General features: G+C 49.7%; 1 protein-coding gene across 1 annotated transcript in view; it reads right to left on the bottom strand.

Annotated features, from left to right (window-relative positions):
• Fgd5 (FYVE, RhoGEF and PH domain containing 5) overlaps window positions 1–26,251 on the bottom strand; it is a 97,476-nt gene that overhangs the window by 4,644 nt on the left and 66,581 nt on the right. Inside the window, exons 6-18 of the mRNA XM_029478584.1 lie at window positions 21,280–21,440; window positions 20,897–21,056; window positions 20,278–20,365; window positions 18,089–18,139; window positions 17,505–17,563; window positions 9,669–9,740; window positions 8,639–8,707; window positions 6,318–6,401; window positions 5,276–5,355; window positions 3,938–4,037; window positions 3,512–3,649; window positions 2,955–3,084; window positions 1,921–2,054 (exon numbers count right to left, since the gene is read on the bottom strand). Of these exons, the coding sequence (XP_029334444.1) occupies window positions 1,921–2,054; window positions 2,955–3,084; window positions 3,512–3,649; window positions 3,938–4,037; window positions 5,276–5,355; window positions 6,318–6,401; window positions 8,639–8,707; window positions 9,669–9,740; window positions 17,505–17,563; window positions 18,089–18,139; window positions 20,278–20,365; window positions 20,897–21,056; window positions 21,280–21,440 (1,326 nt within the window). The remainder of the gene's footprint in view (window positions 1–1,920; window positions 2,055–2,954; window positions 3,085–3,511; window positions 3,650–3,937; window positions 4,038–5,275; window positions 5,356–6,317; window positions 6,402–8,638; window positions 8,708–9,668; window positions 9,741–17,504; window positions 17,564–18,088; window positions 18,140–20,277; window positions 20,366–20,896; window positions 21,057–21,279; window positions 21,441–26,251) is intronic.

The following is a 26,251-nucleotide window of genomic DNA, read 5'->3' as shown; positions in this document are numbered from 1 at the left end:
CTTGCCACTCTTACAGCGGCTCAAGTAGCCGCTGATGGCAGAGCCCTCTCCTGACGCGGCCACCTGGTGGAAGGGAAGCAAAGCAGGCAGTCAAAACGGCTGGGCAGACCATCATCAGAGTTCGAAAGCTGATCTCTGGACACTTGAGGTCAGAAAAACTGCTTCAGTGTCTAAGAAGCCGATGTAAAAGTCCAAAGCTGCCTCCAGAAGGCCTGCCCCTACTGGGATCACACACACACACACACACACACACACACACACACACACACACACACCCCAGACTGCAAGATGGATTTAACCTTAGCTTAGAACACCTTGCACTTAAAAGGAATCTTGTACCTATTACCTAACAGGTATAGGGGGGAAGGGGCTCCTAACTGGTGGAGTAGACACAGCCCTACTGTGTCATACTGCTGCCAGTTTTTAGGTGACATTCTGCTGCACAGGCTCTGGCAGTGGCTAACACTGATTAGGGTTCTGGCACACTGTGTGAGCATCTATGAGGCCCTGGGTTTTACCANGAGCACCTGAAAGCAAAGATAACAAAAGAGACGCCCTCCCAGTTTGGCTTGGAGGGATTCCAGGGTTCTCACCAGGCTCCAGCAGTAACTATGGACATCACCAGGCAATTTACTGACCTCCTGAGGGCCTCCATTATCTTACAAGTCATGAGACATCCTGACAGACAGACATGCCTGACTTACAGTGAGTGCACTAGAAAGCAACATGGCCACGTTCAGGGATACTTTCCTCTGACTTCCTCATTTTATGGATGGGAACTGAGGCCCTGAGGAACAAGGGACTTCCTGAAGTTCAGCCCCCTTCAGCTTGGGACTCTCAGCAAACACTCAGGATTTGGAGCCTAGAATCTACAACCAGCTCAGGCTGGAAAGGAAGCCGGGGTTGATTTTGTCCTGGCGCAAGGCCATGAGGACCCCCTAACTCTTGCCTGGGCTCTGGGCTCCCTGATGGAGCANCTCCATGGATCTGATTCTGCAGCCTTCTAGGAGCTTAGATACTCAGGTGCTCACACAGGTTTCCTCCCCTCCCCCCTGGGAAGCAATGCTGCGGAGGGAGAGCCCCAGCAATGGGAGAGGGTGCTGAGCTGTGGGATGTTCATCTCCTCCAATGGACCAAGGAGCTGGCAGGAGGAAACCAGGATCAGTGAACACAGCTCTGTACTGTGAACACGTGAACACTCCTTGACGGGTCCTTCAAGGAATTCTCGTCGTAGAGGTAGGCGCTTTCCCATTAAGCTATGCCCTAGTCGTAATTCCAAGATCTTCAGTTGGCAAATGGAATAAGTTAATGGCTGAAATAGCACTCATCCACCGATCTTCGCACCCTAGCGCATCTTCACACACCCACTGCTTCACGATGCCTGTTAACGGGGACTTGGATGCAGCTGGCCATGCCTCTTGGCTCCGAAGGCTCTCCTCATGGGCACACATTGCTTGGGGGCCCTGTCTGCATGACGGACTTGTGCTCAGCCAGTTTTCAGGTTTCTTGCACAGTCAGCCTCAGGGAGGCTCAGCACCTGTGCTGTTCCCTCCCTGCAGCCCGAGAACACGTGGGCTCACAAATGCTGACATGGGACAATTAACCACGATTGCAGCTCACCCGAGCAGGCCCTGTGGGCACTAATTCTACAGTATGGGGAAGGAAAAAGAAAAAAGAAAAAAGAGAAAAGAAAGCCAAGGAGGGACACAAGATGCCTCTCAAACTCCTCTGCAGCCCACAGATGTCTTCTGAAGANAGGATTATTCTTAGCAATGGCACTACCTGGGCTCACTATTGAGTTCTTTCAAGGAGGAGTTCTCTTTGTGCAGAAGAGCCTGGCCAGGCTGGGTACAGGAGGATCTGAGCATGCCTCCAGAGGACAGGAACCTCCCAAGCCACTGTGTCCCATGTACACCTTACCTCGGACAGAGCTGAAGGGACTTTTTTCTGCTTCTTGAAAGTTGAGGGGCTAATACTCTGGAAGACAGAGGACAAGGCGCTGCCCGAGGAAAAGCGGGACGAGGACAGTGGGAAGCTCATGCTGACCGGACGCTCTGCAGAGGCGAGAAGCCAGGGGAAGGGTTGTCTGGAATGCTGGCTCAAGTCCCTCCAAGGCTCATGGGGGTGCGGGTGGGAGGAGACGGGCCCAGGATGGCTGGCATGCCCCTTCCTGCTGATGCTGAGCAGAGGCTCTGGGGCATGGTGGCATTTTCCGAGGACATTGAACAGTTGTCCTGGATCCACCAGCAGGACTATGCTTCCTCTGAGGACCTGNGTGTGGCTTCAAGAAGGCCCAAGATACATCTGCTGTCTCTCTGGCCTGATACTTCTGGGCACAGCCTGTCACTTAAGTACCAAGTCTCAGGGGTCAATTCAGCTTCTAAGGGACTCTCTCTCTCTTTTCCTGATTCACAAGCCCCTCCCAAGCATGCCACAAAATTCCAAAAACAGTAGGCTCATGGAATATTCATANAAGCCCTACAGAGAGCTGGGGAGATGGCTCAGCAGTTAAGAACATATCTGCTCTTGTAGTGGACCTGAGTTTGGTTCCCAGCACCCATATCAGGTGGTTCACGGACACCTGTAACTCTAGCTCCAGGGGATCTGAGGCCTTATTTTGGCCATCAGGGGTACCTGCACCCACATGCATATAACCATGTAGACAAATATCGAGTACCCCCAAAGAACCATCCATGGCGGATAGCCACAGCAGCCCTGCCTTCATAGGGACAGAGCAGCTGTCAGGTTCCCATGGAACCCAGGTCTTGAGCCTTGGCCTCCCCAGGGGCTGCCTTTATGCAGAACCCCATCTCTCTTCTTCTGGAGAAAGCAGATTCAAGCAGGAACCCAGGCCACAAAGCAGATTCAAGCAGGAACCCGGGCCATAGAGGCGTCATGAGAACTTGGGGAGAAGCCACCAGGACTGAAAGAAGGCAAGGGCCTTGTAAAGTTACCTCTCATGGAGCCTGGGACAGGCCCATTCCTCAACTTCAGCTCCCGGAAGCAGCCATCACAGACCTTGGCCATCCTGTTCTTGAGGCACTTCAATGGGTACTTGTTTCGAGAGCAGTTCCGGCACACAATCTGACGCCATGTTGAGAACACACATTTAAGCTGTCAGTCACCCTCTCAGTTTAGCCCAGCCCTCACCTCCTCCAGGCAGCCCCAGGACCCTAGCTGCTCTGTGCCACACAGGTCCCTGTTCTTCCAGCCTGGGCTGTAGAATGTCTCTGAGCAAGTGCCTGCTTTTCTGAAGAGCTGTGCTCATAACCATAAGATAACACTCCCCCTCCAGTGACCACAATGGTGAGTTCTCCCGTGTTCTTAACATGGTGTGGCAGAAGGGCCTGGGACACCCATGATCAGTGGATTTCAGTGATACCGACAGGAACAAGCTCTACCTCTCAGGCTGGCCTTGAACTCATCTTCCTCTCGCCCCCTGAGCTCCACAAGCAGGAACATGTCCTCCATCCCCTCCCCAAGCACACCCTCCCCCCAGTCTGTCACTCACCTTGCCACAGGCATGGCAGTGGTGGCGCCTCACGGTGAGGGAGAAGTCACAGCCGCAGTTCATGCACATCATGGCATGAGTGACAGGCACCAGGGTGGGGAGCCTCTCACCGAGGCTGATCCCCAGCCTTTCCCGGATCTGCAGCAGCCAGCAACCACAGTCAGGAGAGAGGCCGAGGGACAGCTGGGGAAGTGCAGCCCCTTTCTCCCTAATTCTGAGTCAAGTCTACTCCNTCCCCTGGTCTGCTTGCCAGCCTGCAGGGCATGCTCCTGGGTTGAACTGTGGTGCCACGCTCTAACAGGAGCATGGTAGGCAGGACCGATAAGGGTGTTGCCAGGGCCCCGAGGACAGGAGGAACTTGTCCTCTTTCTGTGGGGAGGATATGGCAGGACCCACCCTAGGAACCCTGGAGTGGCCCCCACTCACCTCCACACTGTGGTGGAAGGCAGCCAGAGCCTGAGTCTTGTAGTCCTCCGGAAGGGCTCTGCTCAGACAGTAGTGCCACTCGTCCCGCTCGGCNCAGGAGCTGTAGGCACAGACTCGGTGAGCCAAGGTGCTATGGCTCTGCTTGGCACCCTCTCTCTTGCTGCGAGTCTTTGCGCAGCAGCCTCTGGGCCCTAGTTGAGCCCCAATGTCCAAGGCCAGGAGGAAGCTGGGTAGATATTCTTAGTGCCCACTAGGTGCCGCCCTCGCCCTGCACTGGAGCGTCCCACAGCCTGGGCAGGGAGAAGGCACCACTTTGGCCGGCAGTAAGGTAGGCAGCCGGGGTGACACTGCTTAAAGGGAATGTANAATCCCCCTCCANTGGGCAGATATATCAATGGCAGCTGGTACTTCAAGCCATAGTACAGACAGGAGCAGACAATCTGTGTAGTCTGTCACCAGAAGCTACACACTGAGCCGCAAGGCATCAGGCAGAGAGGAGAGGTGGTGGAGCTGTCCCAGGAATCACTGCCTCCAGGAAGTCTTCCCTTTCCCTTGTGNGACCCCCTTTGTCTCTTCTATATTACAGCAAACAGGTGCCATCTACATACATGGGGCTCTCTCCAGACCCCAGGTCAACCGGCACCTTGGTCTTGCATTTCCTAACTCCTAGCCTGGAAGAAATAGATTTTGTTTATCAGACAACTGGCTCATGTTGTTTTAAGTACAGCATCCTTCCACCTACTGAGAGCCTCCCCCAAAGACGGGATGGTCAGAGATGGGCAACCACTCATCACTTCCCTTTTGTCCTGTCGAGAGTGCCAAGGCTGACAGCCCACTGAGCACACGACACATATGAGTCACCTGAGAACCTCATGCTGAGCCAATCATCTGTAACATTTTTTTAATGAGATACTTTCATGGGGCCTACAGACCTCTGGGCATAGGAGCTGGCATTTATGTTTGGTTTTGTGCTGCTGAAGCCTGAACCAGGACATTAGTNTGTCAGCCAGACACCACTGAGATAAGCCCCAAACCTCAGGAGTTCTTCTTTTCTTTTTTTTTCTTTTAGCTATTGCTTTCTATTTGCACGCACATGTGTACGTGTGTGCATGCATGTCCATGCCTGTGTGTGTTTGTGTGTGTGTGTTGCATACACATAGATATGAGTGAGGAGGTCAGAGGTCAACTTCAGGTATTTTTCTCAATTCTTAACTTTATCTTCATTTTAAAATATTTATTTTTATGTATGTTATGCCTGCGTGTATCTGTGTCGTATGCACATGCAGTGCCCATGGTGGCCAGCAGAGGGCACTGCAGCTAGAGTATGGCTCCCCATACCTTGCAGACAGTGTCAGACAAGACTCAGGAGTTTCGATCTTCAGAGCATAGGGCACTTTGTCCATCACAGGGCGGCTGACCTGCCAGGGAAACCAACGGCATCTGTTCAGGGTGGGAGGGGGAGGAGCACGGACAGCTTTGTCCACTGCTAGTGGCTGGTAGTGGCTGGTCAGGGTTCTGACCAGCATGGATACTTTCTTTCCCAGCTGTCCTGCCTTCTCTTCTCAGCATTTCCTTCTCAGGCACCATCCTCAGGTGGCATCAGAAATAACATTCCAGAATGTTCTCCATCCCAAGAATTCCCCAATGTGCCCACGCACCCTCGTGTTTGAGACCAAGATAAACCATGCTAGTCCACACATCACACATGCAACAGCTGAGACGTGTTGAGTGGTGGATGAACCGAGAATATGCACACACATGCGTGCATGCACACACAAACACACACACACACACACACACACAGGCAGACAGAGATGAGAGAGACATAAAGATAGAGATACACAGAGAGGTAGAGAGACAGAGGGGGCAGATGTGGGTACCCAGAAAAAGGAGGAGACTGACCGAACGTCCACACAGAAACCTTGAACACAACACTAAGTGAAGCCAGCCAGCTCCAAGAAGACAAATGCTGTAACTCTACCCACATGAAGCCATTCAACCAGTCACATTCATAGAGATGCAACAAACAGGACTCAGTGTTTAATGGAGACAGTTTCTGTTCGGGATGATAGAAAGGTTCTAGTGGGTTTTAACAATGTAACCTAAACCTGTTTGTTGGCTCCCTCCAAGCNGTTTCTGCACTTACTGTCCTCCTCCTGGGGTGACCCTTTCCTCTCCATGTCTCATCCACTCTGAGAATATATCATTGATCCCTAGTTNTAGCTGGGCAGCCCTATGTTTAAACCTGCAGCAGTCCTCACTGAACGCTGTATCCTGGGGCCTTGGTCCTCCGTAGAGAGGAGAAAGGCTGGATCCATCTACCCAGCATCTTCCCCATGATGACACACCTACCCCAGGGTACCTGGTTTTTGATATTTACCTTCATGTTGGCCACTGGCAGNGANCTCTTCAGCCGGTACTTCCCATCCTTCTGGGGATGTGTGTACAGGAGCGTGTCATTCATCTGCAGAGAAGGCACACAGTCACACCAGTCCTAGCCCCGAAGGCAGCAGCAAGCTCTATATGTAGCAGGTCCCTGAGTTCTGGGGTGCAGGCAGCCAGCAGTCCTCAGTGCACACCTCATCATGACAATTATACTCCTACAGGAATGCTCAAGAGGACTTGGCACATCTGCCAATGCTCTGGCGCCAAGTGTCAGAGAAGNGTTATGTGTAACAGCCCCAAAGGGAGAACTAACCAAATATCCTTTACAGTTGATGGATAAAGAACCGTGGTCCAGTCAGACTGTGAAATACCACACAGCAACCCAAAGGAGCAGGCTGCCAGACCGATAGGATCACAGGCATTGTGAGGGGGGAGGTCAGATACTGTAAGTGCAGCCCACCGCCTTTATGTGAAAGTCCAACCTAAAGCAACAGCAATCAGGCCACTTAGTGCCTGGGTCACTTGGGAGTGGGGAAGACCGATTGCCAGTGTTGATGGAGCTTTCTGGAAGTGTTGCAAACGCTCTCAATCCTGATCCAAGTGGTAATCATACAACAAACGGTTTACACTAGCCAACAGAGACCAGCATGTAACTTGAGGCTGCCACATAGGACTCTACAAAGTAGTTAAGAAAGGAAGTGAGGGGCTGGTGAGGTGGCCCGTGTCTTTAAAATCCCAGCACACAGGAGACAGANGCAGGTGAATCTGTGGATTAGAAGCCAGCGAGGTTTGCATGGCAAGTTCCAAGACAACCAGGGCTACCTCGTGACATCATGCCTTTAAAGAAAGAAATGAAATGAAGTGGGAGCCAGTGAGATGGGTAAAAGCAATTGCTCTAGCGGGTAAAAACAATTGCTGCCAAAACTGATGACCTCAGTTCAATCTAAGGGATGCCGCACATGGTAGTAAAAGAAAGCAGACAGCCTCCCTTGCTTCAGGGTTTAATAGAGGCAGCCTCTCCAAGGAACTCGGACACCCAACCGATCCTTGAGCATAGCTACAGTGGCTGCTTTCACTTCAATGCGTGACCCTCCTCCACTGACTGCCTATTCCCAAGATGCCCCTCTATTTCATCTCCTGACTCTTAGCTGTTAGTCTATGTATTTCCCTTTCGTTACATTCTGAAGGCTGAGGACAAGGCTGTAAGCGATCTTTGCACTCATGTCCCAGCCCGGGGTTGTTGGCCCAGTGAGTGCTGGATGCACAGAGCTCAGAGCTGTGCTACCCTCANGCTATATAAAGTTCTGGCCGTGTGNGGAGGCAGCTTAAGGCATCCCCATCGACAGTCACAAGAACAACAGTGAGGGGCACAAGAATGGGGAAACAGAGATACCCAGAAAACAGCAGGCCCACAGTTTGGCTCTTGGGGGTTCCCTAATGGCCACTGTGTTGAAAGTGTAGTCCAAAGGATGGCACTGTTGGAAGGCATGGAACCCTCAGAGGGTAGGGCCTAGTGAGAGGAAGTTAGGTCATCCTAGCGTGACCTTGAGGAGACTGTGGGAACCCAACCCCTTCCCCTTCCTGTCTTTTGCTTCCTAGCCATGAGGTGAACGATGGCTCTGCCTTGTTGTGCTACTTGGCTATAGGCCCAAAGCTACAAGGCCACCCCATCAAGGACTGGTACCTCCAGAACTGGGAGGTGGATCTTGCCTTTCCTCTTTAAATCCTGACTGTCTGAGACACTTGTTTTGGAGGTAGGCAGCACAGAAGGTGTAGTGTCTTGGGGTCCTAGATTGGAGCAAAGAAGCTACTTATAGCATGAGACCCTGGGTTGACATCGCCAGCCCAAAGGTCTTGGCTATTCCCTAGTGTTCCAAGTGTGGGTCTGTGTCCTCAGATGTGTCGTGTGTGCTCACCCGCACCGAGTGATGGACTGGAGGCTCAACCCTGGCTACGCTCTGGGTCTTGGCCGTCTGCTGAGGAGCCTAGACAAGTTGGTTTTCTCACCCCTCTGCTGTTGTACATACCACAGAAAGTGCCTGAGTGTAGTTATAGTACCAGAAGAAAGCCCTGGTTTGAACCAATTATGGTAGGCATATGAGCTATTCATTTTAACAGCTACACTCCCTGTCCCCCAAGCATTCAAATAACATATAAGCAGTGTGGTTNTTTTGTTGTTTGTTTTGTTTCATCTTGTTTTGTTTAGTTTTGAAGGCTCAGCGTTACATCCTAAAGGCTGTCCTGGCTCCTCTGTTTGTCACCAAATGTTGGCTCTAGAAAGCTAACGATGGGACCTGCCTTATCTCCAGTGCTTACCAGGAACAGGTGGCGGGGGTGTCGGCTTTTCCCTCTCACCCTCATCAGTGTCCCTTCCTTCAGGAACTCCTGTGGGGAGAGAAGCCAACCTCAGAGGTGGAATGACAAAGTCCGTAGGAAGCAGTCTCTATGGCTGCCAGGGTACCCAGGGACAGCTTATAGACTCCTGGCCCAGGAACTCAAGCTGGGCAATCTGGCCTTCTGGAAATGTCNTCACACAAGCTCAACAATGTTCCAGCCACCAAGTAGGAGTCCCACTTACGGCTCTCTCCCTAAACAGCACTACAAAGGGTCCATTCAGAATGTGCCCTTTGAAGGCCTGCTGAACATCTGGACCTGCGGATAGTCACTCCAGCCTCATCCTTCTGAAGGCTACAAACACAGGCTTAGTGAGGTCTGCAGAGCTCAGGATCTCTCAGTCAGAACCACATGAGATTTCAGAGAATCCTAGACTAGCAGCATCCTGCCGATGTGGCTCACTCCCTCGCTCCAACTGGCAACGATCACACTTTTAGCTGCTTTCTGAGCTGAGTTGTATGTTTTCCATCTGGAAGCTAAAAACGCAAATCAATCAATCTCTCTCCCAACCCCTCTCTTTCTGGGCAGAGAACCCAGGACCTTGCACATGCAATGCATGTGCTCCACCCCCNAGTGCCACCCCAGCCCCTGTTTTGTTAAGAATGCTATTTTTATGCTGCTTTCTTGGGGCTTGTCTTTCAAGAGCTACTCTGAGCTCTGCTTTCCTGACAACCTGAAACTATAAACACTGGGTACATATTTTTTTTTTCTTCCCTCACTGGAGAGCTACCCCAGGGCAGCTACGGTGAGCAGAACTGATTGGCACTGTTTCTTTAACTGCCCCGAGAGGGCATCATGGAAGGCGGGGTGCAGACAAGCTCCAGGGTGGTGCACCATGTCCCCCACGCCTCCTAAAGAGCACCTGCAGCCAGGGCCGTCTGGGGCCAGCCCAANTGAACAATGGGCTTATCAGAGTCAAGCTGGCCCTTGTCCTTGCCCAGGCTGCACTCACCCTTCCTGGCTGGAGGAGGTCCCCTTGGCCTCGCACACTGTACTCGATGTGGACCAGCTTCTGCAGGTTTTCCTGTGGGCAGGGACAGGAGATGGTTACCCCTCCACTCCCCTACCAGGCACTGTGTATCCTCTGTAAGGGGACATTGCTTCCTAGTCAGAGGAGNAGAACAGCTCAGAAAAGACCAGTCTAAAATCCAAACTCCTAGAAACAGCAGGCAGTATGGGCTCTTCAGCCTGGGATCTCCCAGAGATGAGAGGTGAAGGGACNGGTCACACCCTTGGCCACAGTGGGAGGAAGGGGAGGCTGGCAGATGGAGGTTACAAGAATGGAGGGCCACTGAGAGATGGCACTTGCTCCCAAGCCTGATGACCTAAGTTCACTCTCTTAGAACCCGCTTAGAGGAAAAGGAGAACTGACTCCATGAGCTGTTTGTTCTGTGATCTTCAAGCATATGAACACAATACATGGGAAAAAGAAAAGAGTATTTTTTTGAAAGAAGACAACTGAAATGTCCTTGACTTTGTGAAGGTCAAGTNTGGGCTGGTAACACAATTCAGGGTAATGAATAGTGCCTACAAACACTATGGATAGGAACCAACCTGCAAGCTCTCTTCTAGGTGTCTGTCAGGCGCTGAGGGCACATGGGAGGGGTCAGAGTCCTGTGAAACGGCACTGAGAAAGCTGAATATAAGGTTTCAGCACTGGGGAGGCTAGAAGTCCACTTACCCCTCAGGCAAAGGCTCTGAGAAGAGGGCTCTGTGCTATGCCCTGACAGCACACAGAAGCTGACTAGCCCAGAGAATGGGCAAAGACCTGTCCAAGCCCAGCCTCAGGCCCAAAGTAGAGTGGGGCTGCCACAAAGCACTAGGCAGCCAGACATGCTCCACCTCAGAGAAGGCATGCATGGGGAAAGGAGGGCCCTACTGCCTGCAGAGATTTCTGGAAACAAAGACTGAAAATGAATGTAAGAGAGAACTCAGCACTTAGGGCCCCATAGACACATGAGCTACGGAGGAAGACGAGGCTGACAAGGATGGAGGATAGACTATTCCCAAACCCAGCAGAACCTATGACGGGACTGAATCAACTGGCCACGCTCTCCGCATCTCACCACACATAGTACAACCAAAACCAAGATGCAAATGCTGGCCCTTTCAGCCTCCACATTGCTTATGTTCATAGAGCCTGATATGACCAAGAGTCACAGGAATACTTTGGTTGCAAGACATAAAGAAACCAAGCTGGAATGGACCTGAAAACTTCTTCCTGGATGGTTAGCTTTCATAGCGCTATGGAGGCTGCTGGGAGAGAAAAGCCATCAAAGGTATTATTCAAATACAAACGTTGCATGCTTCAATACTGACCTTTGAGGCACGATGCTCACACTGGTGCAATCATGGCATGAAGGCTAGGGGCGTAACCAGCCACTTTTGGATTGGATTTCCACAGCAGGGAAGTCACGTCTATCACCATAACCTTAGTCAAAAGCCCACCTGTGTTTTTAGATGGGCCCTAGGAGGAAACTCACTACTGTGGCCTTGATAAATGGACACATTGTCAAAGTGCATTCTGAATATTCATATTTATACATCTAAATGAGTGCTGTCCTCAATCTTGGTGAGAGAAGCTTCGCTCTACAATGCTCAGACTCCTAACTGTTAATGTGCTGAGTTTAAATGGTGATTAAGTATTCAGCTCTAAGTGGGAAATCTACATCCACCCCTTACACTTAAGGCTCAGAGTATGCTATAAAAAGGGGGGGACAGACAAAGTCCAAGGACAGGATGATGGAGAGGAGTGCTATGAAATGCCATCTTCTAGACATGACATGGCCATTGCATTCATCAACCCACAGCAGCTTCGGTCGCCTGCCTGAGACCTGCCCCAAACCACACCAACATCAGTCAACATTCCAGCAGGAAGAACTAGTTGGACTTGGCGAATTGCCATAATGATAGAAAGGGACATAGAGAAACTGGAGATGCTTGGGAGGACTAGGAGGGAGCGTGGATCAAAATCCATCTTTATGTGTAAGAAGTTATCAAATAATTCTAGTTTTTAAAGAAAAAATTCATGAGAACATACATCCAAAACCAATTTAGGTTGTGGGGTGGGCAGGCTGGAAAGCTGGCTCAGCAGAAGACACTGGCTGCTCTTCCCACGGACCTGGGATTGAGTTCCTGTACCCACATGTCAGCTCATAACCATGTGTAACTTCAGCTCCAGGGGATCCAATGACCTCTCCTGGTCTCCACAGGCTCCAGGCACACATGAGGCACACAGACTTACATGCAGGCAAACCACCCATAATCATAGAATAATAAAATAATAAAACATTTAAAATATTAAACCAGGAAGACAAAGTGTGATGGTTTGTATATGCTTGGCCCAGGGAGTGGCACTATTAGGAAGAGTAACCTTGTTGGATTAGATGTGTTACTGTGGGTTTGGNCTTTAATACCCTTGTCCTAGTTGCTTGGAAGTCAGTATTCTTCTAGTGGCCTCCAGATGAAGAGGTAGATCTCTCAGCTCCTCCTGCACCATGCTTGCCTGGATGCTGTCATGCTCCTATCTTGATGATAATGGACTGAACGTCTGAACCTGTAAGCCAGCCCCAATTAAATGTTGTCCTTATAAGAGTTGCCTTGGTCATGGTGTCTGCTCACAGCAGTAAAACCCTCACTAAGACACAAATCCAACTCATTTTTTCTTTTCAGAGAAAGCACTCCACACATGCAGAATGGGTGACAGGTGTTGGAGCTCTGAGCCAAGGACCAAAGCAACTATTATGTTAGAGGGTCTGCTGCAAAGGTCAATGCCACGTATTAGTAGACAGAACTTCATCAGGGCTGCTGACCTCACAGAGGAGTTCAGGGGAACTAAAAACAAAAACAGGCAACCTACAATACCAGGCTTGAAAACTCTTCACACGTTTGGCTATGAACTGAACAAAGTTGAGGAAAGGAAGAGCCAGAGGTCATGAAGACAGATCTCTAGTAGACAGAGTGAAGACAGAGGGGCTGGGGAGATGGACCAGTGGCTAAAGTGTTTGCTGTGAATGCATACATGAAGCTCAGTCCCCCATACCCACGCAAAAGCTGGGCATAGCACCTATAACCCCATCACTGGAGACATGACCAGTCAGCCTAGCTGCATCAATGAGTTCCAGGGTCAGTGGGAGACTATGTCTTAAAAAATAAAGTGGGTTACCAGGTGTGGCCGCACAAGTCTTTAATCCTAGTACTTGGGAGGCAGAGTCTGGTGGATCTCTCTGACTTCAAAGCTACCCTAGTCTACACAGTGAGTTCCAAGATAGCCAGAGCTATATAGAGAGACTGTCTTTTTTTTTAAAAGGTGGAGACTCACTCTGCAAAATGAAACCTATCCCTGGCACCATCACTAGGGCCAAGAGCCCATGGCAAGGTAGGTCATAGGCCCCAGCAGGTAACCCACCACTGTTATTCTGCCAGATGGACATCACAGTAAACTGATGTCCAGTGATTGATCAGTACATCTCTCAACCTTCACCAGAGAAGCTGCTGTTAGCTGTAGGCATCCACCATTGGCCAGGGTGTAGAGAATAAGAGACTGCAGAATGCTCAGCCCCAATTGGGACACCTGTGTCACACTCCTGCCTCTCAAGGCTCAGGAATGGATCAGAGTGGAAGAAGGAGCAAGAAGACTGTAAGGGCCAGAAGCAGTGGATGCCTAGAAGAAAACTGTTTTCCAGACTCATCGGGGCAGCTGCACAGATGAACTCACTGCAGTTGTGACAGTGTGGACTTGAAAAAAACCCAAGCCAGCCTGGAGAGAGGAAGGTGAGCATGAGGCCCAGCTCCTAACTGAGGAGATGTTGGCAGTTNGTAGGAGCTGGTGGAGGGGGAGTCAGGTTTTCTTTAAGGATGCAATCCCCAGTATGTCCACCAGGTTCCTGTAGAAAGCCACATACTCAGGAGTTTATTCATTGCCATCACTGACTGGACCAGATGGGGGAGGGAGAGAGGGGAGGGAAAGCAAGTGCACAAATTCGGGTGGGGAGAGGAGGGAGTTGGTCCTGGGGGAAGATGTTGAATAGTATCAGAATGTATTGTATGAAATCCTCAAAGAACTAATTTAAAAATCAGGTGGACAGCAATTGAAAAAGATTGACCAACATTGACCTTCATAGGCACGTACACGTTTGTGAATACATATACATACCCCAAACAGAGAGAAAGGAGTGTATGAATGTGTGTGTGTGTGGGGGGGGGTGGAAATTAGGGGTGGTGAGATAATACAGCAAGAGACTTTTCCAAAGTAAATGAATGCTCAACAAAGCCCAGATCCAAGCAAGAAGCTGGAGACAGGCAGGTCCAACACAGCCCAGTCCCCTTAAGGATTTCCATACATCCTTCCCCAAATCACACCATGTAAATCTGTATGTGTATGTATATACCTCTTAACTTCTGGGATTATATGCATGAGCTACTGTGCCCAGCTAACGGAGAAGATATCACGGCATTCAGAGTGCAAACACCACCACAGAGGGCAAACATAAGCATCATCTTAGCAGAGACTGTGTGAGTCAGAAGACAGCTGTGTGCCATCTTCAAGTTACTCAGAGAGGAAAAAAAATGGACCAAACCAGTTTTTAATATCCAGGACAAATATTTTTCAAAGGTAAATTGTGAAGGTAAACTGCACAACTAACTGCTTGGGAGAGGGATGGTGGGAGGCAGGTCCTTTCTTGTGGAGCGAGGGCTTTTGGTAAGCTGAGCATCTGGAGCCATCTGGGTGACTAGAGAGGACAGATTGGTTAGGTATGGGAATATCCATCCTATCAGTGCGCATGTCTACACATAGGTCAGTAGACACATACACACCCCTTTCTTCACTCTGTCAGCCAGGAGCTCCCAACAGAAATGAGAGCACAGTATGCCTTGGACGTAGAGCTTGGTTTCTGGGCTTCACCTCTGAGCTCTCTCTCATTCAGGGACCTTGGAGAGATAGTTTATCCTAAGACAGGGACAGAAGTAAGACCAATGAGCCTGGAAAGTCCTAACATTCTTGTTAAGGAGGTGANGAACAAGTGACAGAAGAATAAAGGAACTAACAAGAGGCTGACTAAACCCTACAAGGGGGAGCACAGACAGCTGGGAGAGCNCTCCAGAACCATTCTTGCAGAAGGAATTCTTCCATTCCCAATATTGTGGGTTTAGAAATTGACCCTTCTCTATTTGAGAAATATATAAAACAACGTGGGCTAAAATAAATATCTGTGAATTGGTACCAACATAAATGACTNGACTGTTTATGTTTGAGGGTGGGCTGCACCCATCATTGAGGTGGGAAAGACATCTTCTACAAGTGACTCCAGAACACTTAGGATGTTGTCAACTTAAAAGAAGAGGGAACAGGTTTCTCTGTACTGCTTACGTGCGGGCTGTGCATAGTGACTTTTTTTTTTTTTAAATCAGAGACAGTGGGAAAGGAACACATAAACTCAGTCAGGTGACCAGGGTCACGACACGCCATGACAAGATGGAATCCTGCCTTTGTGATCTCCTTCCCATGTACCCACAAACCTGGTCTCATAAAGAGGAAAACATCAGATTCCAACACTGGGTACCTGCAATATACCTGACCATGCTCCCTCAAGACCTTTACGGTCATCAAAGTCAGGGAACATCTGAGAAACTGGCTGTACGTGGACCCTTCAAAGATGTAACAACCAAAAGGGATGGATCCTGGAACAGGGCATTGGGCCTATGCAAACTATGAGTAATAATGCTGTTTCCACACTGGCTCTTAACACAACCAGGGCTCCACGTTCATAGAAAACATTAAAAACGGGGAAACAGNAGAACCTGTGGGAACTCTTGGCACTATCTTCTTAAATATTTCTATAATCTAAAATTTGTTCTAAAAAATAAAATATGTTCAGAAAGTAGCATGGTGGGCACCAGGGGATGGGTGGGAGTGGTGTTTAAGGAGAACAGAGTTTCAGTCTGGGAAGATAAAGACGTTCTGGAGACAGGTTGTGTGACAACTGTACAGTTAGACGGTAGGCTAAGGGCTAGGAGAGGTGGTACACGCCTTTAATCCTAGCACCTGAGAGGCAGAGGCAGGCAGATTTCTGCCTCAGAACAAAACACAGCAGCAGCAGCAATAACAACTGGCTGCAGTTGTGGATGGACATTTCTACAAAGACAACATACACATGGCTGACAGGTGTACGCAATAAAGTGTTCAACGTCAGTCACTCATCACTGGGGAANACAAACCAGACAAATGAGACACCACCTCCCTCAGAAGAAAGAATTGAAGAAGAGGGGAAAGAGTGTGGAGAACAGAGACCCCTGCTGGGACCCCAGCAAGCTACACCAAGCAATAAGTATGNAGTCTCCCTCTCTGCAAACCACTAAAACTACTGTATGATCCAGCAATTTTATCAGAGCAGGCATCTCACATAGATATCCACACTTGTTCCCATGATTNCTACAGCATTACTCTCAACAGCATAGAAACAGAAGCATAAATGCTGTCTACAGAGAAGTAGACAAGAAAATNCCATCCGTTCACACAACNGAGTATGATTCAACTTGAGAAAGAACAAAATCCCTCCATTTAAACAAGAAAGGGAACTGGAGATCACTATGTTAAGTGAAATAAGCCGGGCACAGAGAGACAACCACCTCCTGATCTCCAGAGCCGACTGTAGTGGAAGCTGGTCTCACGGGAGGTGAGTGCAGAGATTGCTACCGGAGACCAAGGAATTGGGAATGGGCAGGTAGAGTGTGGCTCACTGGGGACTAAGGTACAGTTAAGACAAGCAAGCACAGGGGTGTCTCACCCAAAGCAGCTTGCCTGTGTCTTTCACCACAGCATGTGCCTCACCTTGAGAGAGCTAGGTATGGCTGCCCCATCCCCGTATTGGACCTCACCTCTCCCTGAGGAGGGNAGACATGTTCATGCCAACAGAGACAGGACTTCCTGAAGCAGGATGTAGAGAACACCACCAGATGCTAGAGACAGGGTCCTGGCCTCTAAGCATCTCAGCTGCACAGAGGAAGCCNCACTGTATGCATAGGATGCCAAAGTGACAAAGAGTGAAGTTCAAACCTCTCACAGGGAGGTAAGAGGACCGGATGACTGTGATAGTTTGAACCCCCCGGTAGCAGCCCCGGCAACTAACCTGTGTATTCAAACCGTCCNTTCAGCTTCCCACTGTAGCCAGCTCTAGCCTGTTCCCAGATCTAGTCCTACTAGTCACACTAAGTGACAAAACACAGCTGATATACCCTAGATCTCCTACNCCCAGCCTCCTCCCAGGCCTTTTCTTCCTTGTCTTCTCATCTACATGTACAAGTATGCAGACCCTCCACAGTGTGTGCTCTCATCACAAGTGATCCTACCTCCTCCTAACTTTGGGACACTCCATCCTTTGAACCCTCAGCCCCTCCTCTCCGTTAACCATTATCCATGGTTATTTATATCATGGTCACTGCTCTGCTGAGCTCAAGGCCTGACTTATATAGGCAGTGTCTCCAGACTTCATTTCCTATTCCCTGTGGGTTCTCTGTGTACCTGCCACAGTACATCTGCTGAGCAATGCCTTGGCGTACATACCACCATCACCCTCTTTTATACCAGTTACAGACATGACTAATGGATTGCCAAATTCTCCCATTAAGTTAGGACTCAACCTCAGGCTCATACAATGAGTGTAAGGCCAGAACCCAAGGCTCTTTGCAGGGCCCCAGGAGACAGACAATGGGGTATCACAAGTCAGATGAGAAGAGTGAATCAGGCCTTAGACTCCACCCTGGAGAAGAAGCCAATGGTGGGACTTACCCCCTGTTCCATGCTTTCGTTGGCACGGTCTGTCACTTTGGAGATGAGAGTCAGAGCACCTGGAGAGGAAAGGACAAATAGCAGCTTTATAAGGACTAGGCCACCTTTTCTCTGTGTGTCTCCTCTGTCTCCTGTGTGGTGGGCTACGAAGATGAGACGACACCAGATTTTCCCACTATAGCAACAGGTCGTGAACCTAACCCCAACTCGTCCAGGACTGCCCTTGTTTCCATGGCTGCTGACTATGCTACACTAGGTCCAACCTGGTAGGGGCTGAGGCACCAGCCCAGAAGGGAACATGGTGTGCTTAAGGGAGTGGTGAACATCTTAAACAAAGCATCCTTAGATCACCCAACTGTGTGACCTTCTCTTCCTCGGCTGGTCAGACCCCCAGCCTCCCACAGCTAAGGATGGTAGAGGTCATCTCAAGAGACTTGAGGAATCTCTGGCAGATACCCCAGAGGTGTCATATGCAGGATACACACAGTTGGGTTGCTCTAGGTCTACACTGGTGTAGATTTGAGTGTTGGTGAACAGGAGACACAAGAAGCGTGGACCTCTCTCCAGGGTCTCCCCAGACTTACTCTGAGTGTTGTCGTACTCGGCTGAGTCCGGGCACAGGTTATTTAAATAATCTGGAGGGAGAGGGAGAAACAACTGTCAGTTCTACCAGTGAGGCAGTCTCCTGCCCTCCACAGTGACCTCCACCAGACTGGAGCATCCACTTTTTCAACACATTAGCCCACCCTAAGACCAGGACCCTCTTAGCATCCTGGCCACCACTACCAGTCACTAACTCATTCAGCTCCTATCTATTCATGATCTGCTGTGTGCTTGCTATGGCTATACCTCTGGGGTGCAGGCACAAGAAAGTTCTTGCTGTCTACTGTTTCCTGGTTACAGGATATGACAAGCTACACAGCGTTATATTACAGTGTGACTATATCACAGTGGGTCCACCCTGGTAGGGGCTGAGGCACCAACCCAGAAGGGAACATGGCACAGTTAAGGGAGCAGTGAATATTTTAAGCAAAGCATCCTTCCTGGACTACCCAACTCCATGACCTTCTCTTCCTCTGCTTGTCAGAGTCCCCACTCCCCCCCCCCGCTGCACCCCCCAGCTAAGGATGGTAGAGATCACTTCAAGAGACTGGAGGAGTCTCTAGGGGATAACTTAGAGGTGTCATATGCAGAATATACTCAGCTAGGCTGCTCCATGTCTATATTATAGGACCCCTGATGTGGTCCTAACACTGCTAGTAACCCTCTGCCTTGCTCCTTAAGGTTTGGCCATACAGGCAGTCTTGCTGCCCCTTGAACATCCCAAGCTTGTTCCTACCCCTGGACCTCATCATGTTTTCTAGAGCTTTGTACCATATCTTTGCTCAGATCTTTGTTCCATGTCACCTCCTTGGAGAGGTCTTCTCGGCCGTATCTAACACATCAGCCCCCTTCCCTAACCCTGTAACTTGTTTTTTTGGTAGCATTTTCAACACAGATATTATATATTCATGTATTTTAGTATATTTGCATATTTAGATATAAAATCATTGGTGCTGGAGATGGACTCAGGGCCTGGCATATGCTAAGCCCATGCCTTGTCATAGTGTTGTATCTCTCCATTTGAACTGTCATTTGCTGCCACTGCCAGCATCCAGCAGAGGGCTGGGACACAGGCAGGGCCCAGTGGCTACTTCATCAATTGAATGAGCAGATTCTGTAGACCTCAACCCCAGCACAATTTCCTTGTGACCCGTGAAACTGCATGTACCCTGCCCCACGGGGGGTCAGAAGGACACCAATGGGAGTCTTAGAAACAGGATAGGGACTGATTCTATGTGGGAAGCTGTATGCAGTGAGTGGGGCTCAGCACAGAGGTGTGGGGGGATCTATGAGGCAGAGACTGAGGACCTGAGGATGGGCCCTGGGAGGTCACTGTGGTGGTTTGAATGAGAACGCCCTCCACAACCCCTCACCATAGGATTGTATGTTTGGATGCCTGGTCAGCAGGGAGTGGCACTATTTGAGATGGATTAGAAGGATCCTGAGGTGTGGCCTTGTTAGAGGAAGTGAGTTATTGGAGGTGATCTTTAATGGCTCAAAAGTCCATGCCAAGCCAAGTGCCTGCCTGCCTGCCTGCCTGCCTGCCTGCCTGCCTGCCTGCCTGCCTGCCTACCTGCCTGCCTGCCTGCCTGCAGATCAGCGACCAGCTCTGAGATACTTCAGCACCATGTCCTCCACACGTCCTGCCATGATGATAATGGACTAAACCTCTGCAAACTGTAAACCAGTCTCTAATTAAATCTTTCTCTTATAAGAGCTGTCTTGGCAATGGTGTCCCTTCACAGCAGTAGAATAGTGACGAAGACAGTTATATTCACTGATAGGGTAAAGAGAAGAGGCAGCCAGAGTGGAGAAGGGACAGAAGGCGAGAGGGAGGCTGGAGAGCTTGTCACAGAGCTGGGAAGGACANGTCTCGAGAGGTAGTATGCAGCAAAGCCGCAGGGGTGCCACGGGCCTGAGGAGGAACGTCCACTATTCTCACCTAGGAAGGCAGCTTCTGTAAAATGTCAGCTGATTTAGGAAATGCAGTGAGAGGGTCACTCGGTTTCTAGGTTTGAGGACAGGGGGAGCCACTGAAGCAAGGTTGAATCTGTGGGGCCCTGGGTATCTGAGTAGTGCCATTTTCCCTACACCCGCTTTACATACATGAAGGGAAGTTCTTGTTCCCACGTTACCCCACCTCAGTCCNCCTGTGACCCAGATGGCTCACCAGTGAGCAGCACTTGGTACTGGAAGAGGCGCTGGACCACACGCAGCATACGATGCTTCATGCTCTGGCCACCCCCTTGTGAACTCTGCTGCTTGGAGAGGGGAGGAGAGATGCCGTCAGAGACCCCACCGCCCACAGGCCCCCNTCATCTTCCACATTGTCAGACCCAGGTCGTCTTCCACCAGGGAGCCCTTCCGGATCATCCCTCCAGGTTCATAGTCAGGCTCAATAAGTCACTTCTCTGAGGCCCTATTGTGCCTGTCATTAGTAACAGAGGCAAGGTTCTCTTTGCAAATCTCAGAAGCTAGGCTTCCAGTTTGGGCTAACTATTTCCTTGGTTATCCTCTGGCTGGGTTATCTCCCTGCTTGGTTGATAGCGATGGGAGAACTAGTTGCAGGACTCTCTTGTGGCCTAGCACACCCACTGTCCAGCAGGGGTCATTCTGTTCTGGGTTCCCCTCCTGTCGGGTGGGCATTCTAGCTCCCGCTGGGTCTCCCCACCTACTGCCTAGCTCATTCCTCCTGTATGTCTCATTTACTTCTTTTAAGTCTCTCCATGTCCCCCTGCTTGGGCCCCAGGACATCTTTATAGCAGGGTCTCTAAAGACCTGGGACTCACCTCAAACTCCCGGACAGTGGTGGCTAGCCGGGGTGAGAGCAGGCAGCTCTCAGCGAGCAGCCCCAGGTACCTGTCAAATTGCAGGATGTGTGCGGCATGATGCTCGAACTCCTGTTCCTGGGCCAGGAAGATGTCGGCCACCTGCGGCTGGCCCTCCCCACTGTTAGGGAGAGGACAGGCAGTGAGAAGTCAGCCCTGGGATGAGTGAAGGGTGAGAGGCGGGGTTCTAAAGGCTGTTTTGCTTGGGGCACACACAACTTACCACCTGTCGCTGGGCTCCCTGTTTGTCCCCTGGAGTCAGCGTTTTGTATTTGTAGAGGTTTTCGTCTGTTCCCCCCACCCCTAGGTGGCATAAGTGGGGTGTGGGACCCCAGGCTGCTCACCAATCCCCCAGCCTCTGCTCCAGGCTCTCCAGGATGCCCTGGTGAAGGTCACAGATAGCTGGGAGCTCCCGCAGGCCCTGCCGCAGCTCCTCCTGGGCCAGTGGCTCTCTGCCCTCTTGCTCTACGTTCTCCAAGGCCCTCAGGACGGCTCCATGGAAATCCTGCAACCCCAGAGGCCTGTTACGCATGGAGGACCCTTGAGGCTCCAGATCCCTGACCTGTGCAGCTGCAAGAGCTGAGGCCAGTGTCATTGGCTCCACACTGTCACCTGTGGACCAGGAAGGCCAGCTTGTACCCGCTTGGTGCAGGGCTGTCTTTTTTTTGTTGTTCACACAGAGCAGTGCCATGCTGATGCCTTTCTTTTACAAGACAGGGAGTTAGTCATCAATTCCTTCTCTAAGGAAATGCAAAGTCCTTGCTTCTAGTTCCTCAAAAAAGAACCATAAGAAGCCAGAGCAGGACCAACGGGATGGCTTAGTGGGTTAAGACACCTGCTGCCAAGCATGGCAAGTTCAATCCCTGAGACCCACAGATTGGAAGAAGAAAACTGACTCCCATTAAGCTGTCCTCTGATCTCCACATGTGTTCAGTGACACGAGTGTGTATACACACATACATACTCATAACACTCAGACACATATAAACACACACGAAAGTATAATTTAAAAATTTAAAAATAGAAGATTATGGTAGAACAGAAGTTCAAGGTTATCTTGGGCTACATAGAGTTTGAGGCCAGTTTAGGCTACATGAGAAGCGCCCCTCCCCCCCAACACACATATACACACACAAAGAAAGAAAGAAAGAAAGAAAGAAAGAAAGAAAGAAAGAAAGAAAGAAAGAAAGAAAGAAAGAAAGAAAGAGAAAACCCACAGCAGGTGCCTGTGACCCCAAAGTGCAAGAAGTGAANTCGCAGGAGCCTGACATGTCCTTCGTCACTTCCCCCTTAGACACAGGCATTAACTCACAGCACCATAAGGATGGGGGAGGGGAGGGCAGAGGAAACTCACAGTTTGTCTCACAGAACATAATTAAAACATTACTTTAGCATTAGTGGCTGCTATCCCTTGCTATGCATGATTTGAAGACCACGCTTTGCCACCTGTTGGAGTTTGTTTTCTATTATTGTAAGGAAACCATGACCAGACGCAACCTGGGGAGAAAAGGGGTTCTTTCAATTTACAGCTTACAGTCCATCATCTGGAAAAGTTAGGGTAGGAACCTGGAGGCAGGAACTGAGGCAGAGGCCATGGAGGGGTGCTGCTTAGTGGCTTGCTNCTCATGGCTCTCTTAGACTGCTCTTTTTATACACTCTAACCAGTATCAAGAGGGTAAAGATGAGGATTGGGACATAGCTCAGTGGTAGAGCACTTGTTTAGCACACTTAAGATACTGGGTTCCATCTAATACAGATGGATGGATGGATGGATGGATGGATGGATGGATGGATGGATGGACAGATGGGCAGAGTTTGAAAAGGGAGTAAAGAAGACCTAAAGAATGAGAGAAAATGTTTGTAAATCCTGTTTGATAATAGACTTATTTATCTTTAAAAGACAAGTCTCCAAAGAATCATGTACAGATGGTCAAGGAGCTCAAGGAAAGATGCTCTGTACCTCGTGTCCTTAGGGAAACATGCAAAACCAAGCCCACACCTGCCAGGCCAGCTGCCACAGGCTCACAGTAACTGGCATTACAAGGAGTAGAGACTGTGGAGGTCTATGGGATGAGGGTGTGTACCTGCATCCCCTGCACTGAGCAACTCCCTTCTGTAGGAGCCTCATACAGCTCTTAAAACTCAAGAAACAGCCAGGCGTGGTGGTGCATGCCTTTACTGTCAGCACTTGGGAGGCAGAGACAGGCGAATTTCTGAGTTCAAGGCCAGCCTGGTCTACAGAGTGAGTTCCAGGACAGCCAGGGCTACATAGAGAAACCCTGTCTCAAACAAAACAAAACAAAACAAAACAAACAAGCCAAAAAAAATCAAGAAACAAAGACTCAGGACTCTCAAGAAAACAGAGCCCAGGCTATATAAGGCACATGAAAGCTGTAAATGATGGACAGGGAGCAGAGACTCTTCAGTGGTAAAGCTATCTGCAAGCTACACAGGAGACTCTGGTAAAGCAGCTTCTAAGAGTCATTGCCCACTCTTGGGTGGGAATTTTCAGTGATGCAGCAGATCCTGAGTCAGTCATATTCCTTTAAGTAACTCCAACAGACTCGCTGACTCATGAAGCAGGACTTGAAGACATGGGTGATGGAATTATTTCTTCAGTCTATTGTCCTTTTAAATGCAGGGTGAATGGAAATAGACTCTAGGAAAAACCATGTGGTCCCTCAAAAGGTTACAGAGTCACTGNGAGACCCAGGAGCGAGCCCAAGAGAACTGTAGACACATATGCTCCCTGCAGCTTACCATTACACACAAGTAAGAACCCAAACGCCCATTCTCTGGTAAAGGTACAGACTGGGGCACATTCACCAAGGACTACGACTCAGCTTTAAATGGATGAAATACCAACATGTGCAAAGAGGGAGGAACTCGGACAGCATATGCAAGGGGGAAGAAACCAACCACAAAGACTATAGCTTAAGATTCCATTTAAATTAAATGCCCAGAACAGGTACATTTATAGAAAATACAAACTAAGGCTGGAGAGATGGCTCAGTGGTTAAGAGCACTGACTGTTCTCCCAGAGGCCCTGAGTTCAATTCCCAGCAACCATGTGGTGGCTCACAACCATCTGTAATGGGATCCGATGCCCTCTTCTGATATGTCTGAAGACAGCTACAGTGTACTCACATACATAAAATAAATAAATCTTTTTAAAAAAATACAAACTAGATGTCTAGGAGCACTAATGCATATACCCTGGGGACCTCTGTCATTGGCAGGGACAGACATTTTTTGGAATGATGGAAGTTGTGTCTGTCTGTCTTCTTGCACACATACATGAGCCTTATTATTAAAATTAATTCACTTAATATAGGCAAGATACAAGAATATTTTTAAAAGCAAACAATTTTCAGACTCTCCTCAGTGATGGGGGCCAAATTGGAATACCGTACTTTCTTTCTTTCTTTCTTTCTTTTTTTTTAACTGTTTCCTAAACCCTCCAAGGGTCACCTACTGCCTCACCATTCAGGGTCATGGAGGAAGGGCGGCATGAACACACAGGAGGCAATAGCACCTGCTCAGGCCCGGGCCTTCTCCATGAGTCTCCCCGTGGCTCCCGCTTCATCCCTTGCTAACCATGGAGAGAGCAATCATGGTTCTTTGTTGAGCTAAAATGTGTCCCCCTAAAACTTCCAAGATGCCAGTGATCTCAGGATGCCTAGAAGAGACAGCAAGACTCAAAAGACAGAAGGAGGTGTTTTTGTTTTTGTTTTTGTTTTTCAAGACACGTTTTCTCTGTGTAGTCCTACCTGTCCTGGAACTCACTCTGTAGACCAGGCTGGCCTCGAACTCAGAAACCCACCTGCCTCTACCTCCCAAGTGCTAGGATTACAGGCGTGNGCCACCACCCACTCCCCAGCTAGAAGGAAGGTTTTACCTGCTCAATTAAAACGTATTTCCTAGCAGGGTACAGTGAAGCACACATTAGGAGGCTGAGGTAGGGGATCATGAGTTCAAGGACAGTTTGGGCAACACATTGAGAGCCTGTCTCAAAATGACCACAATAAAAATAACAAAAATGTCCTAACAGTAACCACAGGCAGGGAGGCAAGATAAGCAGGAGAGAGCCATAGTGGTAAAAGGAGGTTGTCTGGGTTAACCTTTGGTCCCCAGAATTTCCACTGCCACTCAGCCCCACTAGGGCATCCTTCCTAAACTTTCTTCCCTATGCCTGCCCACCTGAGTCACCAGGGCTCTGAGTCCCTTTGAGAGCTGACATATGACATGAAGAGACTTCCTAGATGGTTCAATGTCTCCACCACCCTCCCTCGGGAGTTGCTCCCTCAGGTTTGTCCCTGCTTTCTGCTGGCCAAGACCCATCTCNTCAGAAAGTTTTCCCTGACATCATTCCTCCAGGTTAGAGGAACACCACTTTCCTTCCCATGGCTCTGTAGTTAGAAAACCGTAGCACTACTTCACCCCAGCTATGCAACCCAGGGAAAGTCACTCACTTCTGAGACGCAATAGCTAGGCCTGTTACTCTGCTATCTCTTATGGATATATAATGTGCAGCCAATTGAGACAACATGTGAAGGGTTGGCACATAGCAGTCACCAACCCTGTCATACCTGTCACCTTGGANACTGACTTGGCCTATGGAGGGGAAGGAGCACAGATGGGGNGTGGGGGTGGGAAGACAATGCCAGACAATTCTGATACATAAACTCATAACCATCCTGACATCAGAGTCCTGCAGACCCCGAGTTTGCCTTGAGCACCCTGAGAGGGTCACCCAAGGGGGTCAGCCCTGTCCAGGAGATTACAGATACTTCACTATAGTTCACACCATCTGGGAGAGGGGACAGTGTTCTCCATTGGAGACCCACAAAACCTGAATCACATTATCTCCTCATGGCCTCGGCCAAAACTTACATCCTGCCCAGGGTACCCAAGCGCTGACTTACCCATGACTTCCCTGGAGAGACCACGTCCCCTTCCCCAGCCATGTCCGGTCTCCACCGTGCTTGGGTCTTCTGGAGTCCCTAACTTCATAGAATGTTTGCTTGCATGGCCGCTGCAGAGCCCCATACCCCTAACTCCCTGGGATCAGCCCAGCCTCTCACCACATAGCTAGTCACTAAGGGCACACAGTCGGCGGCCTTTCCAGCATGCCACAGCATTTCTTCCTGGAGTCACCAACAGCTTCCCAGGCACTCCCTTGGGATGAAGCTACATATGGCATGAAGGCTCTCTACTTTTCCTTTTCCTGCCGGTTTCAGCTTTCTCAGTTTCCCCTCTCATAACATCCTCCACCTGGCTGGGAACATCTCTCAAGTCCCAACATGCTCACCCCAG

This window comes from Mus caroli, chromosome 6, assembly GCF_900094665.2.
Source record: "Mus caroli chromosome 6, CAROLI_EIJ_v1.1, whole genome shotgun sequence".
Lineage (NCBI taxonomy): Eukaryota > Metazoa > Chordata > Mammalia > Rodentia > Muridae > Mus > Mus caroli.
This window is presented reverse-complemented; position numbering and strand designations above follow the sequence as displayed.